We start from the raw sequence: 17,731 nt of genomic DNA, 5'->3' as shown, positions 1-17,731 counted from the left end.
TCACAAAAAAAGCAATTTAATTTGGTGATAGCACGATTTACAGCAGCTGCAACACTGTACATCTTTATCAAAATTGTTGTAAATTTATCAATATTAAAGATGCATTTGTTCTTCAAAAAGAGAAATCACATGCCCATTAAAGTCGAACGACAGGGTCAAACTTTAACACTCTACTGAAGACGAGGTAATACCATGACTGCTCAACCATAGCCCATATTATTTAAGCAAACATGCAAGTTATCTTCAGTACAATAAGGACAGTCTTCTCATTTCAGATGCAGACACTTCAGTGACACCAGTTATTTGCCACTAATGTGTGCAGCCAGTCTTCTTAATGTCACACAGTTCTTGGAAAAGTTCATCAGAACACAGCAAGACGTGACTTTGCTTTAGTCCTAGTCATGAGGAAATGATGGCACAGATTGGTGGCTTGGGTGTGTTCACAAGGACACAATGGAGATACTGAATCAGTAAACTCTGGGTGGGGGGACTTCTTGAAAGCTGCATACTGGCACAATAATTACCTTCATTTTAGCACCCTTACATTACTTACCAATCATTTAAATATAGCTGTCCAATGACTATTATAAACAATTTGAATATCAAACTGAACTTGCGATCAAGTCCTTTTTTCCAACAAAATTGTATTGCCCTCTTGCCATATCCACAGTAAACAATACAAGTCATATTTTTCAGCTCCAAACACCTATTTCAAACCGAGCAGATTTCCTATTTTTGGCAGGACTGTAACAACAACACACATTTATATTTTGCAGTTTTCATGTGAAAAGCCTTTTGAAAAACTTTAATAGTCTTTGCAGAACACAGATCACAGAAGTTGACAAACAGACGTTTTCATTATAAATAGGCTTTGGAAATGGAAAACGGTGTCTATCTCAAGCGTCCAGAACGATGCATAGCAAAACTCCTGTTCACAAACAGACTGCTGCTCGCTTCATGTTCAGGTGGAGAATTGTAATCGGTCCAACAACTTGATTCCCCACTCTGCTCATTTCGTCCCACCCACTTCTTTGTCCTTCATTATACAAAACACATCATCCTCCCTCTGAGGCCAAATGGAAGCAGAGCATCATTACAATAAAGGGACACATTTTCAACTATAGCACAGATCAGTGGTTGGCTATGTCATTCCTATTTATACTAAAGGCTTTTTTATGTTACAACTGCTACTTTTCTTGCAATAGTAATGAAACCAGCAATACAAGCAGTCAAACAAATGATAAATTAAACATTTCCGAAAAGCTCATTGCTTTGCCAGTCTAATTCCTTCTCTTCAACTAACCAAATATAAACACTGAAGAAAATCAAACTGCCCACAACAACAACAAAAGAATGAAACTGAATAAACCAGAAAACAGTAGAGGGCATGGAAGTAGAAGATAGACCCGAGCTTTAGATCTTCAATAGAGCCCATTAACAGAGCTCTGTTAGCCAGTCTATGAGATTTGGCAGAAGTCCAGGTGTTTTTGTCAGTAATGAGAGACACTCTTCAAAGAGACTTTACTGAGCCTTTTGTTCAGGCTTCATCTCAACCAGTTTAAAAGCTGTGGGGACGGTCTCTCTAGTATAAAAAAAATCCTCCCATTAAAAATATATTTTCTGCTGTTTTTCATTTTCATGGGCAGCTGATGCAAATGTGGATAACATTTGCAATGATCTGCAGGTCAATAAATGCTTTGATCAGACTATTAATTGCAGCATAGTTGCATACATGTATCAATGTTTGTATCCTAGAGAGTCTATACATAAAGATTGAGGGGATTTGGTAAGAATTGCAAGCTATTGCAGCATGTGCAAAGCTCTCTTCATGAATAAACAAATAGATCACAAACTGACCGGACCTTCCTGCACATACAGGAGGACCTGGCGCTGTAACGCTCCACTTTCTGAGGCGCTGCCGGAAAAAAGGAATTCAACAACAGGAAATGGAGTATTCAGGGAATTCCCAAAGAGGGAGGTGGACCATTTGTAACATGGACTCAAATAAACCCAGCAGAAGTTCTTCTATCCCCAGTGTGCATCTGCACAGTGTAGCTGCACATCATGACAAGTGATAGTTTAAGGCAGATTTCATTAACTTTTTTTTATGGATGTAGATTAGTTTTTATGTGTAAGATACTTCTGTCGTTGCAGGTATATATATTTATGGACATATTGCTAAATAACTAAAATGTTCCTTGAAATTCACTGTTTAACTGAAATGAGGTTTACACAATTCAGGTACACATTTTCATATAATTTCCAGAGATTACAAAGGCAGAAAAAAATGGGGAGCACTGCAAAACATTTCCTCCCAATTCTCAAGTTTTTGAAAGACCTCATCATTAGGAGAAAATATAACAAGAATCAATTCGCACCAGTGAAGAAGCAAAGAACTTGACTCGACTTGGGTGGAGGAGCCGGAGCCAGTATGCTGCATCTGTGCATGAGTCAATTGATCTTTATTGGCTATATAAAGCCAGAGCCATTTCAGATTAATTGTTCATTATAACCCATTGAGCGCCGGGTATGCCAGCTGTCAAAAGCGCCCTGCCGCATTCCGTTAACACACTTTAATGTCCTTCTGATGCACAGCGTCGTCAGCCAGTGAACCACGGAGTACAAACAAATAAATAGCAGCCAGCCGTTCCAATTAATATTTTTCACATTGACAGCAACTGTCAGTAAGCAATGCAAGGAAGGCTGCTCCGTTTCTTGTGTGTGACTGTTTTGTCCTTATTTCAGCGACATTTAACAGCAACCCAGAAGCTTTGAAGCGCAGCTCTCAACTGAAACTTACATGTCAACTTTTGAGTTTACTGGAGGATGCAGAGAGGCTAAACCAAACCCCCCAGCAATAGACTAACATCCGTTGTCCACAGACAATATGGAAAACAATAACGGACATTACACAAAAAATTATACCATTGAAGGTAAGATATGGAATCAAGTGTCATCGTTATATAGTTTGTCCACTGGAGAAATTTTTTCCCAAATTCTTTCTAATGTTATAGTATAGACTATTAAACTATTCATCAAAAGAATAATTGATTATAAAAAAAGAGCTGGTAGCTGCAGTCTGAAAAACAAAGTCACTTAAAAAATAGAAAAAAAGAGAAGAAAAAAAAGAAAGCTGATTCAGTAACATTTTCCTCCCAAAATGTTAAACTTCTTACCTTGGGGTCTCTTTGAAGACGGACTTGTGTCCCCCTGTGATCTGACAGAGATCTCTTCACCACCATACGATGCCGGAAGTGATAATAATCACCAAATACCTGAAAAGACCAAGAGATAAGATCATTTATCATATGAGGACATTTACATCTGTAAGCTGATGATGCCTCTACATCTGATAAAGCTTCAATGATGTATGAAATGACTCTGATGATGCTAGCGCTCTATTACCATGTCAAAAATACAGAATGGTCGAGTACAGAACATCGGTCTTTCCAAAATAGTTTAAAAATCTCAACGCTTATAATGCATTGAAAATGGAGACCCAGAAACATGCATGTACTGAAGGCATTCGACCAATTTGCATGCATGGATCAAAACATAAAATAAATGAAATAGAAACATACAGTAAATCCATTATGCAAGACTTTATCATAACAGCAGTGTCAGTCCATCAACTGACAGATGATTTTATAAGCACTATTTGAGTCGAGTTACAGAAAGCCTCGTGTTAAACCTGAATATTTTGATTTCCCTTTTCTCTCTATAGCAAACTTTCACCCAGGTCCTATGAGGTTAACGAATCTCTCAACATCCTTGCGGCTGCAAATAATCTTTCTCTGCATTTGGTGGTGCCAAGTGAGGCTAATAGGCTGCATTAGATAGTAAAAAGTGTGCTCACAAGAATCCCTTTTCCATAAAAACACTCTCCAACTTCTGGTAGAGCCACACTGACTTACACGTTCCCCTGTGGGAAACCAGACCCATAATCCTCTGTGCTCAGACTCGGTGTGAAACTACACAAACATTTATAACAATTAGCCAATTCATTGATACGAGGGAATTATTTGGGGTGTTTCTAGATTGATTGTTTGTTGCAAAAAAAAAAGTTTGTTGCAACCCCAATTTAGACTGAGGCACACATGAATCCAAAGTAGAGGTCGACTGATTTGTCAGTGAAGATAGGATGTTTTACAAACTATCGTTATCTGTGGAAAATGGCCGATGGCTGCACAGCCGCCACTCACACGAGGACATGCATTACGGTTTTGTGTAGAGCCTCACATAATACATAATGAGGGCCACTTTTGCTGAAATATCTGTCTGGATGTAATTGACTCCTGATAATAATCTAAATAACTGTTCAAGATGATATTGCACTGCTACCTCGAGACCAAGGGGATAACAACAGACTTTAAATTATGTTTTAGATATTTACTATTTAGATAGTCTGAGATATTTTTTTTTAAACTGGAGATAGGGTAGAAAATGTGGGCTAAACCTTTTCAGACTAGTGGTATTCATGTCCCCAAAAAGATATCTTTCGAATATATAACTTGATACTATAACTCTTTGTCCAAGATACCATACCGTAAGACAGGCAGCCTTCGGGGGTATCGGCCGATTATTCATAATTTCATATTCGTTTAGCAGTCGACCAATCAAAGTTCTTTGAGGTTTTCAGGTGTTTTAACAGCTTCATATGCTCTGAATTGTTCATTAATGCTTTAATCACTCCAGAAAAATGTAGAAATTAAGTTAGACAGAATCATAAACAAAATTACCACAGCGGATTTTAGATCATAATTATAGGCAGCATAAACAGATGAAAAGGATAAAAAAAAATAAAAAAAAACATATGAGGTCAAGTGATTGGGATGCTTTGTGTCACAGGAAAGGTTGATGAAGAGCTAAGGTACTGCAGTGAGTACTGCAGTGTGTACTGCATTCCTTCACTCTAAACAGAGTCACGGTTCACTCCCAACCTCCTCTGCTCCCATTTAATCACAGTAAAAAGGCCGATTCCAGCCTGGCTCAAACAAAAAGCCCCTGCACACTAAGCCAGGAGACAATAACCAAGAGGGAAGACACACTTTACAGTGATGCTCAGCTCAGAGGTGGAACCACCTCCCCACCACAAGTCTGTGTGAGTGACCGAGTGAGTAAAACTATGAAAGACCAAGACCAAAAAGAAAATGCAGGATATGAACGAGGATGAACGCTGACACTAAAAGGTATTAGTTGAGCAGACAATCCCTTCTCTGAAGAGAGGAATAAAAACAGGTAGTGAGTCCATTGTGTTAGTCAACATAAAAGCCTTGGAGGAGGGACACTGATCAAAGAGGTGGCAGAGTTAGTTAAGTCCGTTAAGCTAAATACACCAGTAATATATTTTTAAAACGAAACATTGATGGCCGATTCATCCGGTCAACCAATGTTGTCGAAAATGGTTTAGCACAGATTAAAGCAGTTATTGGTGATGCATCATGCATGATGTTAGATTCCCTGAGCAGGAACAAAATCAGTTGATGGAATACAAAATAAAAAAGATAAATATTGTGTTTTGGTGTCAGAAAATCAAAATCAAAGAGAACGACTTCATTTGAGACTCATCATTCGGTGAGAAATCACATGCAATCCACTGGAGAGGATACCGACCCCAATATGTCCAAATACAGCAGCATCAACAGATTGTAATTCAGTCCCAACTCATGCTGGGTTTTTAATTAAATACATTTGTTTGTGCTAAAAGCTGTCCTCACTTTTAAATATAGCAATATGAGAAGTGTGGCAGGCTCACTAACATCTGAAAGGGAATGCTGGGTAACGTATGAAATCCTTATTTGGTGGGGACATTTGGGTAGAATACTTTATTAGAAAAGAAACGCTCTGTACATCATGTATTGATAATGCACGACAATGCACGGTACTCGAGGCTTGTCCAACAGTACATGATTAACACACCAAAGCTTTAAGGCCAACTCATTTCTACACTTCTTCGACAGTGGATTTTAGAATAGATAAAACATTTTGCATGAACACTTGAAACAACCTCCATACAGAGACCAAGTCTTCACAGAGCCGGTTGGACAGAGATGTGTTCCAAGATAGAAGAAAAAAAAAGAAAAAAAACACATGCCCATGTGCATGTGCATAAATGCGCGGAAATACACATGCAGGGACAGGTCACCTCACACTAAAGACAGCTGAGCTGTGTCAAACGTATGCAAACACACACCACACACCACACTCAACAACATGTATTCCAATCTAGTTGTGCTAAACGTCGACCCCTGCAGCTTAATCATTATCTGGCAATCAGCAACAACAGTTGAGAGCTTCGGTTTTTGACCATTTCATCTCAGAACTACGATGTTTCCGTGGCGCTTTACTGCTTTCCATTGGAAAAAAAGGACCATTTACGAAAAAAGATGTGGAAACCAACAGATCAGAACTTGTGACTGACCATTACTGATGCGATAAGCTGGGCGCTGATAGAGCAGAATCACGGTGCTTCAGCAGTGCTCTCCGAGAGGCCCATTACTGAAGTGAGGCATTAATCCATCAGCCTCATTAAAATGCATGTTAACAGACAGTGGGAAATTACTGTCTGCTGGTTTGTTTGCATGTTTGCTCCCATCCCGCCTGCCAAATTTACCTTGTGGGAAAGCACTTATCAAAAGGTCTGGCGTCTCATCTCCAGTGACTGTTGACACAATTATGTTTTACAAAGAGCCAAACAATGTCTGGAGACAAAGTAGGAAAGAGGTTTGGGGCTGCAATAAAGTGATACGAAACTGTTTTCCATACGGGGCCGTGAACGTCAAGAACAAAGCCTGTGGATTTTGAAAATTCCACTTGATAATGCCTTTATGAACAACAAACACAACAATAATGACACATTTCCTTTCAGTTTTGAAGATTAACTGCATTTGATTTAGGGTTATCGGAATGTAGGGCATTACCATATTTTGTTTGTGCACCAGTGGCTTGAGATAAATTGAGAAAATGAGACTCGCATCGGCAATATAGCCTCCCAAAATAGCTGAGCAAATTGTTTATAAAATGAAGCTGGAGTCTAATTACTCAGTGCAGTGAATGGGAAGGGCAGGGGCACTAACCGCTACAGTGGCAGCTGGATATAACTGTCAGTTTCTGTTCAGGAGGGCAGCACGGACCGAGCTTTCTGCCAAACTACACTTAGTCATTACATGGTTTCTTCTCATTGTTTCCCCCTATCTTTATTTGTCCCTGTGCAGTCATCCTGCCTTCCCTTACTCATTAGTCTTTAATTTTAAGGGCATCTACAGTATGTTATGTGTGTTGATGCTTGAACCTAAGCTAAACAGACAGCGTTGGTACACTGCAGAGATGTACAGGTGTAGGTGAAGTGGAAGAGCGCAGAAAAGTTGTCCAAATACATCTAAATCATGTAGGGATAAACTATTGCCTTTATAAAACCGTATAAGGCAAAGACAGGCTACCTTATTTATCAGCACAGTCAATTTTCAACAAGCTGACGGCCACATTCCTCGACTGTGTTTATCCAGTAAAAACAGATTATGATTCCTGGCACAGTCCACAGTTTAACTCGATTGTTCTGAAGAAGTCAGATGAGTCCATTAAATGTTGTTGACAAAAACAAGTGGATTAAATAGGATAGTGAAATATGGTGCATTTGAGTAGGAAGGACGGCTGGGAAATACCTCCAATGACTTCAATATCTACATCAGATTACATTGTGCCATGTGCTCGTCTGTTTGACGACAATTAGCTTTCTCACTTCTGCAACCTTGCTATCAGTCGCCCGGTCCCCATTTCTGCACCATCATGGCTCTTCGCTGAAATAACCTTCCCCTTGAGGTCAAGATTGGGGAGTGGCAAAGCCGGAGGACCTTTTACTTTACTTTTTTTATGAATAGGGACTAAAGAAAAAAGATGTAAACTCAATTTTCCCTCATTGTCTTGATTATTATTAAAACCAGTTACAATTGTCCTGAAAACACTTTAGTACCAGTAGTGGAACAAACATAACGACCTGGGCATGTTTGCCTTTTTCCTCACTTGTAATTTATGAAATTGCCTCCCACTGTGCTGTCAAGCACTTCTATCGATTCAAAGATACTGACATTTTATTTAAGTCATCACATGAATGTAAAGGTTTAAAAATCTATACTTTTCCATTGTTGTCTGTCCCATCGGGCAACTAAACACTTTCTTAAAAATTACAATGTTTTGTGTTTTCAATGACGTGTATCAGAAACATCCTGATTTGCAAAACAAGACCTCTACTTTACGAGACTCTTACAAGTTTCAGAAAGAAGCTTTAACAAACTCTGAGCCTAACCCTAAATTGACAAGCCTTGAGATGGAAAACTCGAGTTTTCAATTCCAGAACAGCTGATCAGAGTTTGTTTTTTTTTAAGTTTGTGCGTTGTCATCATCAATGAAGCTTTGATGCTCCGGTTCACTACCGCAGCGGCTAAACGAAAAGCAGAGCTACTAGATTTAAACTGTTAAACAGTGAAATGCTGTTAAAACCAAAACATAGTCTGACTATAAAAAGCCCATTTAAAAAGGAAAAAAACTCACTTTCAAAATGAAGTCTGCAGTTTCATCTGCTCATTCATAAATTTGAATCCCTGATATTATATAATTGATTTTCCACTAGTGCAACCAATCAAATCATGAAGGATAGAGATAATTATTCATTGATTTAAGTGTCACAAATAAAAAAAAAATACAATTTAAACTAAGATTACACATTATGTGCAATAAACATTTTAGTGGAACTTCTCTAATAAACTAACAGCAGTATTGTGTGCAGAAAGTCACAGCGTTATAAAAAAGGAGGACATGCATAGGATTTATTCTGAGCTGAGGGTGATGTAATGCTTTGTATATTTAAATGTGAGAAGAAACGTTTTTCAAAGAAATGACCGACGGCACATAAAAGCGGTAACTTTAGATTTTCTGATATCCAACCAGCATTCCGACAGTAAAACTTTGATACACACTTGATACAGGCTCAATAAATGAGGGGGTAAAGCAACGTGTCTGGCTCTTTAAAAGAAAGATGAAGAGAAACTCAGGGTTTGTTGGAAAAAGACTGACAGTGAGCAGGTTAGGTTCACAGAGTCCGTTACCACAGTAACTGACCTTGAGGTTAAGTTACCTCTCTTATTCTGGAGCTGAAAACCCAAAGTTAGTCTCATCTCAAGGTCAACCAACCCAGTTTTCATTTAACCCGCTTTCTGAAACATGGCCCAGGTTATGCGGATTGTTAAGTTCCTGTAGTGGAAGAGAGCTAACTGAATGATGAGTGTGAGTGAGTGAGTGAGTGAGTGAGTGAGTGAGTGAGTGAACACCACCAGTCACATTTGAATAAACTCAGACTGCTTGTGCTTTTTTATCGTTGGTGAAAGGTTGCCTGCATAATTTCGGGGAAACAAGATGTTTACTTGTTGGCAACACTGGCGGAGCTTTACGGTTGTCAGATATCATACTGTGATGTGATGCAATGCTGACAAACCCCATTGACATTGTTACTTATTAACTTGTAGGTACACAGTAAATGTCAATGTGGTACCAAGATAAATTCTGATCTGAGATCACAGTGAAATAGTAATTAAAAAAGAGACTAGTATCTTATTCTATGCTCCATCCTTGTGGAGTTTCTGAATTAGCACAACAACTTGTCCATTGCAGCACAACTCCACTTTATGGAGGGGATGAGCTGCATGTAAAAAGTTTACAGTGTCACGGCAGAACTGCTGCAGGGCTGCTAGCTTACGGGTCGACAAGAGCTGTCCTCAGATGACTAACTCTTCACAGTGAAGTCTTTATGGCGCTGCAAGGACAAAGTCGGACACAAGCAGAAGACAGCAAGACGAGCAGAAGACAGCACACATCTGCAATTGTGTAGTCCTTATAAACAGCACAGGCGCGGTTGAAAAGAGTCAGTGCGGACCGTCATAATCAATTACAGGAAAGTCAATGCATTAGAGAAGACGGGGAATCAGTCTGTGCCCTGTCGTTTCTCATTGTTCGAAAAAGAAAACACGGCCTGATTAGCCAAATGAACATTCAGTCATGCTTATGGATATTTTCCCTTTGGCTCAGTCTTTTAAAGTTGTTTCCCTTGTTATATCCATCTTTGACAAAAGAAAAAAAACATATTGACGTGGTAAAAGGAAAGAATAGTCATCACCCTACGGCCTATGATCAAACACTCTCACTCCCCGCTGGACCAGAACTGACGGACTGTGTGAGATGTGAACTTTAGCCTCAGGGTGGAGTCAGATGTCATCTGAAAGAATCAGTCAGTCAGTCATGAGCGGCGCCACAATCAGCAGGTAGTGCAGTGAAAGGGTTTCTGACCCGAGTTGGTCTGACCTCAGTCTGAGAGGTATTTTTTTTAAATAACCTCAGCCAACGGTGATCAGAGGGAACTTGGAACTTTTCTGTGAACTTGCACAGACTTTGAGATAAACCATCTTATTTTCAAGGCATTCCTTAACATAAATATACAGAAAATACAGTACAAGAAACAAAACACCACAAGGACACTTGCACATACACAGACAGAAGCTCTCAGACAGTTCACAGTGGGAATGTTGTACACAGTTACTCCATCTTGTTGTTCTTTGTGAAGGTGCAGAGGCAGAATGAGGCGACAGTTGTTCAACCGCTGATCCGGCAAGGAAGAACGGCGACACTGTTGTGTTTAAACGCAACGGCTCTTTGGCTCCCGTGATGCCGGCGTGCTATCTGGAATCGCACTCTGGGGCGGCATTATGAAGCTGATTTTGGTTCAGTGTGAAGCGCCGTAAAGGCAGATCTTCTTTACTGCAGTATTTGAGTCTCTGTGTGAAAGGGGCTACTGACTCCCTGAACAAATTCCAAAATAAATACAGTAAATGTACACATACAAGGTTATATTACATATTTAAATTGAACTATTCTACATTTCAATATAAAGGCAAGAGTCTGGTGGGCTAAAGCTCCAGTAGGATGATGCTCTGCTTGAGTCACATTTGCAAAAGACTGAATCATTTTTCAGTAGCTTTATTACAACACAAAGAGATCAAAAAAAGATATTTGTAGTTAGACTGTGGTGTAATTCATCTCATGGACTTCCCTGACTGAACTATTCCAAATCAAATGTACATGTCTACTGACAGAGTTGTGAGAAGAATAAAGGCAGCAATCAATTCAACACCTTCATTTCGTAGTTGACATCCATCGATCACGGAATAATTAATTAATCAGCTTTGATATGCACCACGCAATAAGACCAGTGACTTTGTAAAAGTGAATTTAGCTTTTAACTGTAACTGATGTGGCTTTCAAATAATTAGTCTGTGTGTCTAGATATTCCTCATGTTCCCTCTGAAAAAGCAAATCAAGTGTTCACAACAAGTGCCTCTTGAATCTAGAAGGTCGGCTGAAGGTTTTGATGTACAACAGTTTTTACTGAAGTAAAAGTACAAGATGAGTCATCACAGTGTTCTTCCTCACCCAGACAAAGATACAGCACATACATGTGTGTGCCTTTCTTTACCTCATTCTGAATGCAGTGGTGGTATTGTAACTGTATTCATTACTCTCCAAGCAACATTTTATTTTCATAAATATTTAAAATTTAAATTATTTTTTCTGTAATTACCTCCCAGGCCTATGCGCACTTTGAACCCCCACTGCATTAATCCAATGTCCTTCAGTAGCAAAGGTCTTCAGGCTTAAACTGTTCAGAGAATGACAGTCCAACACACAGGGTCCTCAAAAGAGTCGATGCATTAAAACTTTCAACCTTAAATAATGGAGCAAAATTCAAGCTGGACAAAATGATTCATGTAGCAATGTACACATGTTAAACTAACAATAAGTAAAGCAACTCTGATAGGGAACTAATGTTTTTCTTCCAATTTAACTTAGAAATGTGTTACAAATTAAATACTTAACTGAATTGAGATAATAATAAGAAGAAATTCTGCGGTCATTTTAACTAAATGCATATGTGGAGGGGAAAAAATGGATCACACAATCCTGAAAGTTGCTTTTTTAGCAACTTTCAGCATTTTTTACAAATCATTGAATGATTTTCTTGAATTTAAAAATTGAAGAATTTTAATTTCTATATAGTATAAATAAATATGTTAAATCTGCACTAGTTATGCAGAGACTACACTCTGACCTACTTTACAAAAAAATCCTGCGTCTTGACAGTTTAGAGCAGGGGTCGGCAACCTGCGGCTCCGGAGCCGCATGCGGCTCTTTAGCCCGTCTGTTGCGGCTCCCTGAGGCCTTGACTAAAAAAAAAAAAAACACACTACCACATGAGCCACAAATATAGATAGACCTGAAGGTCTGCATAGTTGTGTTTTTAATTCATCTTAATGTAGCCGACACATGACTATTTTTTGTTTGATAGTTATAAACAGGTCAAATAGCAATACAATGTAAAAAAAAAAGAGTCTTTATTCTTGTTCTATATTTTCATAAATACAACAAACTATATTTTTTGTATATATAATATGACTATATATAAAACTTCAGAAGCTGTGATATCAAATAATTTTTGCGGCTCCAGACAATTCTTTTTTTGGTGGAAAAAGGTCAAAATGGCTCTTTGGATACGAAAGGTTGCTGACCCCTGGTTTAGAGCAACTGAGATTTTCACATTTTTTAAATTCAATTATCAGATTCAAAATAATTGAAGTCCATATATTTTACCATTTGAGAATTCATAAAAAAATATTACAAATCCCTCCAAAATACCACATTAAGACATCAAGACCTGGAGAAACCCCAAACAAATCAATGCTGTCCAGAAAGCAGAAGCCATTTATAGAATAGGCAAAAATGACATGGTTTTTGCCCATAAACTTCATGGGTTAAGCATAAAATGGGCATAAAGGGGAAACTCGTGCATACCCATAAAACCCAATTTCATTCGGATATCTTGAAGGGAGAAGTCAAGGGACCACTGTGAATATGGCAACACCAGATTTTCTTTGCCAAATTTTAGCCTCCTTCCCGACAAGTTTGCATGACATGGTTGGTGTTAATGAATTCATTTAGTTTTCTAGTTTGATATTGTTAGTAACGCTAGCCTTCAAAGTCTGCTACAGCCTCTGAAAGACAGTGAAGTCGTCAGATGCCTTGATGAGCTCATCGTCATTAGTGGAGGAATTCAACTGCAACCATCGCTAGTTACTGTGCGTACGTGTGTGTGTGTGTGCGTGCGTGCGTGCGTGCAAGACAGCTGAACTAAGATGGAGGAAATTGGAGTGGGGCAGGAAGGAAGCAGGTTTCTGTCACGGGGGATGCTGTTCTATCACAGTGTCGAAACTGTATGATTGCTTGAGACACCAAGAGGGAATTCTAAATCGAATTTGTATTCAACAGTCGAGTAAAAATGGCCAACATCTATTTTAAAAGAAATACATGTATTCTTTAAAGATAGGGATAGTGGGGAGACATTTAGCACTCCTGGGTTAATTTAGTTAAAACACAGTGTGCCAATTCAATTATTACCCACTTCATGGTATAATTCTGCATTCAGAAAATTCCAAATCCACACTTAACAAATTCTGGCTTTGAAAAAAATTTGCTAGTCAGTCTTAAAAACATGTCTGCAGAACTCGACGCCAAGGAGGACGACTATGATTAGACATGAGACAGATGTAACAACGTGCTTTCGAAAATAAGTTAGAAAACGTAGGCTATGGCAAATGTCAGGAGAAGGGAAAATGCAACCATTACTTTAGCTAAACGTTTTATTAAATACAATTTTACACATTCACTGCGCTTAGCGGTCTCCTCAGACAGAGTGCACTCAACGAGAGTGAGGAGCTCTGAATAAGGGTGCTCCTTGCTCGGAGTGACTATTTACGGGCGCCCCCCGAAATCTGGATTGTTGAATTCGTAAAAGAAAAAGTGTCAGAAGGTTTTGTGTCAGACTATTTCTTGACCAGGTGCAGACGCTACCTAGGGGCTTTTACTGATTGCCTGGCAACCTTATGGTGAGGAAACTACGAACAATTAAACTTGCACAACAAACAGCACACGTAAACATGTTATCAATTTGCCTCCTTAAACTGTTGTTGGTGTACATATTTAAAAAAGGAACTGTTGAAAGTGGAAGATGATAATGCTTAAATAAAAAAAATTTAAAAAAACTGTCTTAAGCACAGAACAGCTACGCTTGCCTTTATGTTACGTATTTTTGCTTCATGCAGTACAAAGTAAAGTGACAGTGACGGAAAGGCAGAAAAGATTTACCGTGAATTCATTGCTATTTCAACTGCTTCTCAGCCCCCAGGCCCCCTGCCATTATATAAGTATAGACATGAAAGCACGCTGCAATAAAACCCTGGCTCGGACAGACTTAATGTGCACTGATGAATAGGCATGAGCAGTGAACACAGAGGTGAGTCTCAAAGTACGAGCAGAGCCGCAGATTAGAGCACTGAATTAAATGATTAGGCAGGAAAAAGAGTCTCATCCCCTGATTTCTGTTTAAGTAAAAAAAATTGACCGCATGACAGGTTTCAAACGGTGAGGTGAGAGGAGATGTTTGAGTCCAGTTTAGAAAGTGTGAACAGAGATAACGCCCTTGACAGCTGAATCTGAAGCTTTTTCTATAAAGTGTGTTGAAGCTGGTAAAATAGTACTTGGGCTATAAATTCAAAGAGTGACAGGAAACATGTAATGCAACTGTGAGAGTCTTTTTTTCAAATATAACATCTCATTAATAAACACGCACACAGGTGATTGCCAGCGAGACAGGAGCTAATAAGATTTGACTCTAGCATCTAATTTGATCTGCCCTCTTTACTCCTCGGGCACAGATAGAGCACTGCTGCTGGACAGAAATACCAAACAGGCTCTTCTGACCACAATGAAGGACCACAGGGGCCATTTGAGGAAGCTGCACTCTTAATTTCCAAAAAAACTCCCCATCTAAAACATTTCCATCACTGTCTTCTCCCTGCACAGAGGACCAAGCACTTTTGTCTCTGCACCCACCACAGGTAGCAAATCTTTTTGCACTTCAATTTAATGGACTGTCATGAGGGTCTCCCGAAGGTGCAGCATTTTGAGAGTGACTTTGAGAAAAATGGGAAGAGGACATCATGGTCCCATATTGGTAGGTGAAGGATATTCCCTTTTAATGAAAAATGTCTTTACTAAAGAAAACATCCGTTTTAGAGTTGTGTGAATTCATATCATTTGGCATTTTTGTTGGGTATAAAGAGAGACTGAGGCTACCCGAGGCTGCACACATTACAGTCTGTGATCCCCCTCACTCTACAAAAAGCCTCCACCTCATTGTACTCCTCTTCTCGGCACTGAAGGTGAAGTGGGGTGAAAGAAAGATGGATCACAAAACAAGATCCAAGATGGAAGAGGGGAAGCTCTGCAAAACGGTTTGTTAGAACGGTTTCCACGGTGATCAGTTGAGGTTTGATAGGTTTGAGTATGTGGTAGGAGGGCCGAGAAGGCAAGAGAATATTTGGTTTGTCTGAAAAGAAGGAGCATTTTACAATGGTTTATTGAAGGAGGCAAACAATAAAATGGGCGATTTGTGCAATACTTCCTTGAGTAGACAAAATGTATTTTCTTCTGTCCTGCATTCTTTTACAGCATTTAAAACAGGACACCAAGCAGAGAGAACTGATTTGGTATGGTATGCATTGCACAGCACACCTCAACTGGGTGATTATGGAAAACATGTAGAGCACATCATTCTGGCTGAATGACCAGCTGGGTCATTCGTCGTTACTTATCTGCACTGCTATTGTCTTGCGTGTGGAAAGACTACAAGCTGGAGCTTTCTCCCTCGATAATGTTATCGCAAAACTTTTATTTGGACAAAATCCTCCTGCTGCGTCCTCCCCAGACTTAAATGGAGGATTTTACACAATAATGAGTACATGCCTTTAGGCCACGACACACACAAGCTTTCTCCTTCTCAAATGTCCCAATTTCACAGATAAACATGCAGCAATAGGCAATAAATTGATGTCATCGAAAATATCTCCTGCCACTGCTCACACAAATGTACTGAAACGCGTAAAAATTTGTGAAATCAATATATATTTTTTAAATACTTTCTCATAACTGGCTTTCCCTTGTTTGAGGAGAGGGTAGTCTCCACAATGTGGCCAGCACAATGAGACAAACAGTCATCTTTGAATAAAGGCACATTACGGGCACAACCATTTTCCACTTGGTAGAGATTACCATTTTTTGCTCTGCGCCCACATTAAAAGTTTCTCATAAATTAACTTCATCACAACTGAAAAGTGACAGTAAATAGCCACGGACCATTTTTGATAGGCACTTTTAATATGCATCTGACGAAAGAAACTCCGTCCTCTATAAAGTCGCCATAACTGGCCAAGCATATTACACCCAGATTCATATGTAGCATATGGCAAGAAATTTGCAGAATCTTTTTGGACACCATGACATTCAAAGGGAGGATGATAAATCACAGTTTATTACAATGTTTAAATGTACATGCTGGCCCCTGTTTTGTTTGCACTCATGCACACACAAAAGGATGCAAAAACTTTTGCATTTTGGGTGACGCAATACACAGTCCTGCCAATCATTTCACCCCATTTGCCTGATTGGTAGTTGGCAGTAATGTGCCCACAAACACAGCAATGAGCCAGCAGAGGCAGGGAAGAAGCAGCCAACACGCACGAAAATGATGGAGGGCTCAAACTTGAGAAACATTTGCTTTGTAAATGTTTCATTGGGTTTGTAAGGCCTCAAGAATGCACTTTTGTCAAACAGAAACTTTGTTTACTATTTGCACAATGGATGCAGCACTGAAACAGATGAGTTAAGAAACGTTAGGTGCAGTTGGTTTTTGGAGCTTGAATCAAGGCTGCATGATAAAGCAGGTAATGCCCTTTGAATAATGAGTAAACATTAAATCAGTATGGTACTCTTTTACTCTCAATGAAGCTGAGAGAAAATACTGTCAACAGCAATTAAGTGGAGCTGAAATTGGCTGAAAGCAGGGAGTCCATTTCAGAGAAATAGCATTGGGCTTTTCAATGGGTCATCACGGTTTATTTACCCTATCTTTCTCTAATCTTCCATCCATCCATCCATCCATCCATCCATCCATTATCAGCCGCTTATCCGGGGTCGGGTCGCGGTGGCAGCAGGTTCAGCAGGCCGACCCAGGCTTCCCTCTCACCCACAACACAGTGTTGTGTGTTCTCTAATCTTATGAAAGCAAATCCAAATAGTCGCAAGCAAACTGGGTCCAGCTGCTGCCGTACATACTGCAAAGCTTTGTTCCTCCTTATCTGAAATTGATGATTTAATTTATGTGGGTGACTGTCAATCACCAAAACGTAGTCGGAATTTCCATTCCCTCAGCACGATGAACAAATGAGCTCCTCCAACCAAATAATTCAGCAATCGAGGAAAGATGTGTTGAATGAAGTTACGACAGAATTATTCATAATAGACAGCAGCGCAGAGCAAAACAACTCTGCTCTCATCTACATTATGATAATGAAAAGTCACTGCCTTGTCAAGGTACATTACATTCACATGACATGGCTGTCATTATTACAGCTTCCCGTCAAATAAAGCTGCGTTGGGTCCAGCATTAAAATAATATCCATCATACATTCGTTCCAGACAGTGGGAAGTACTAGACATTAAGCAGTGTGTTGCCTTGCATATTATGTGTGATCCTGGCACAAAATGCATACCAATCAGGTCCGGGATCAACACAGTT

General features: G+C 39.4%; 1 protein-coding gene across 1 annotated transcript in view; it reads right to left on the bottom strand.

Annotated features, from left to right (window-relative positions):
• The window catches only part of furina (furin (paired basic amino acid cleaving enzyme) a), a gene marked incomplete at both ends in the record, with an annotated part of 63,237 nt that overhangs the window by 28,811 nt on the left and 16,695 nt on the right, over window positions 1-17,731 (bottom strand). The window contains one exon of the mRNA XM_079216539.1: window positions 3,177-3,275. Within this exon, the coding sequence (XP_079072665.1) occupies window positions 3,177-3,275 (99 nt within the window). The remainder of the gene's footprint in view (window positions 1-3,176; window positions 3,276-17,731) is intronic.

The sequence above is a fragment of the Taurulus bubalis genome, assembly GCF_910589615.1.
Source record: "Taurulus bubalis genome assembly, chromosome: 4".
Lineage (NCBI taxonomy): Eukaryota > Metazoa > Chordata > Actinopteri > Perciformes > Cottidae > Taurulus > Taurulus bubalis.
The sequence above is the reverse complement of the archived record's forward strand: the minus strand, read 5'-3'. Positions and strand labels throughout refer to the sequence as shown.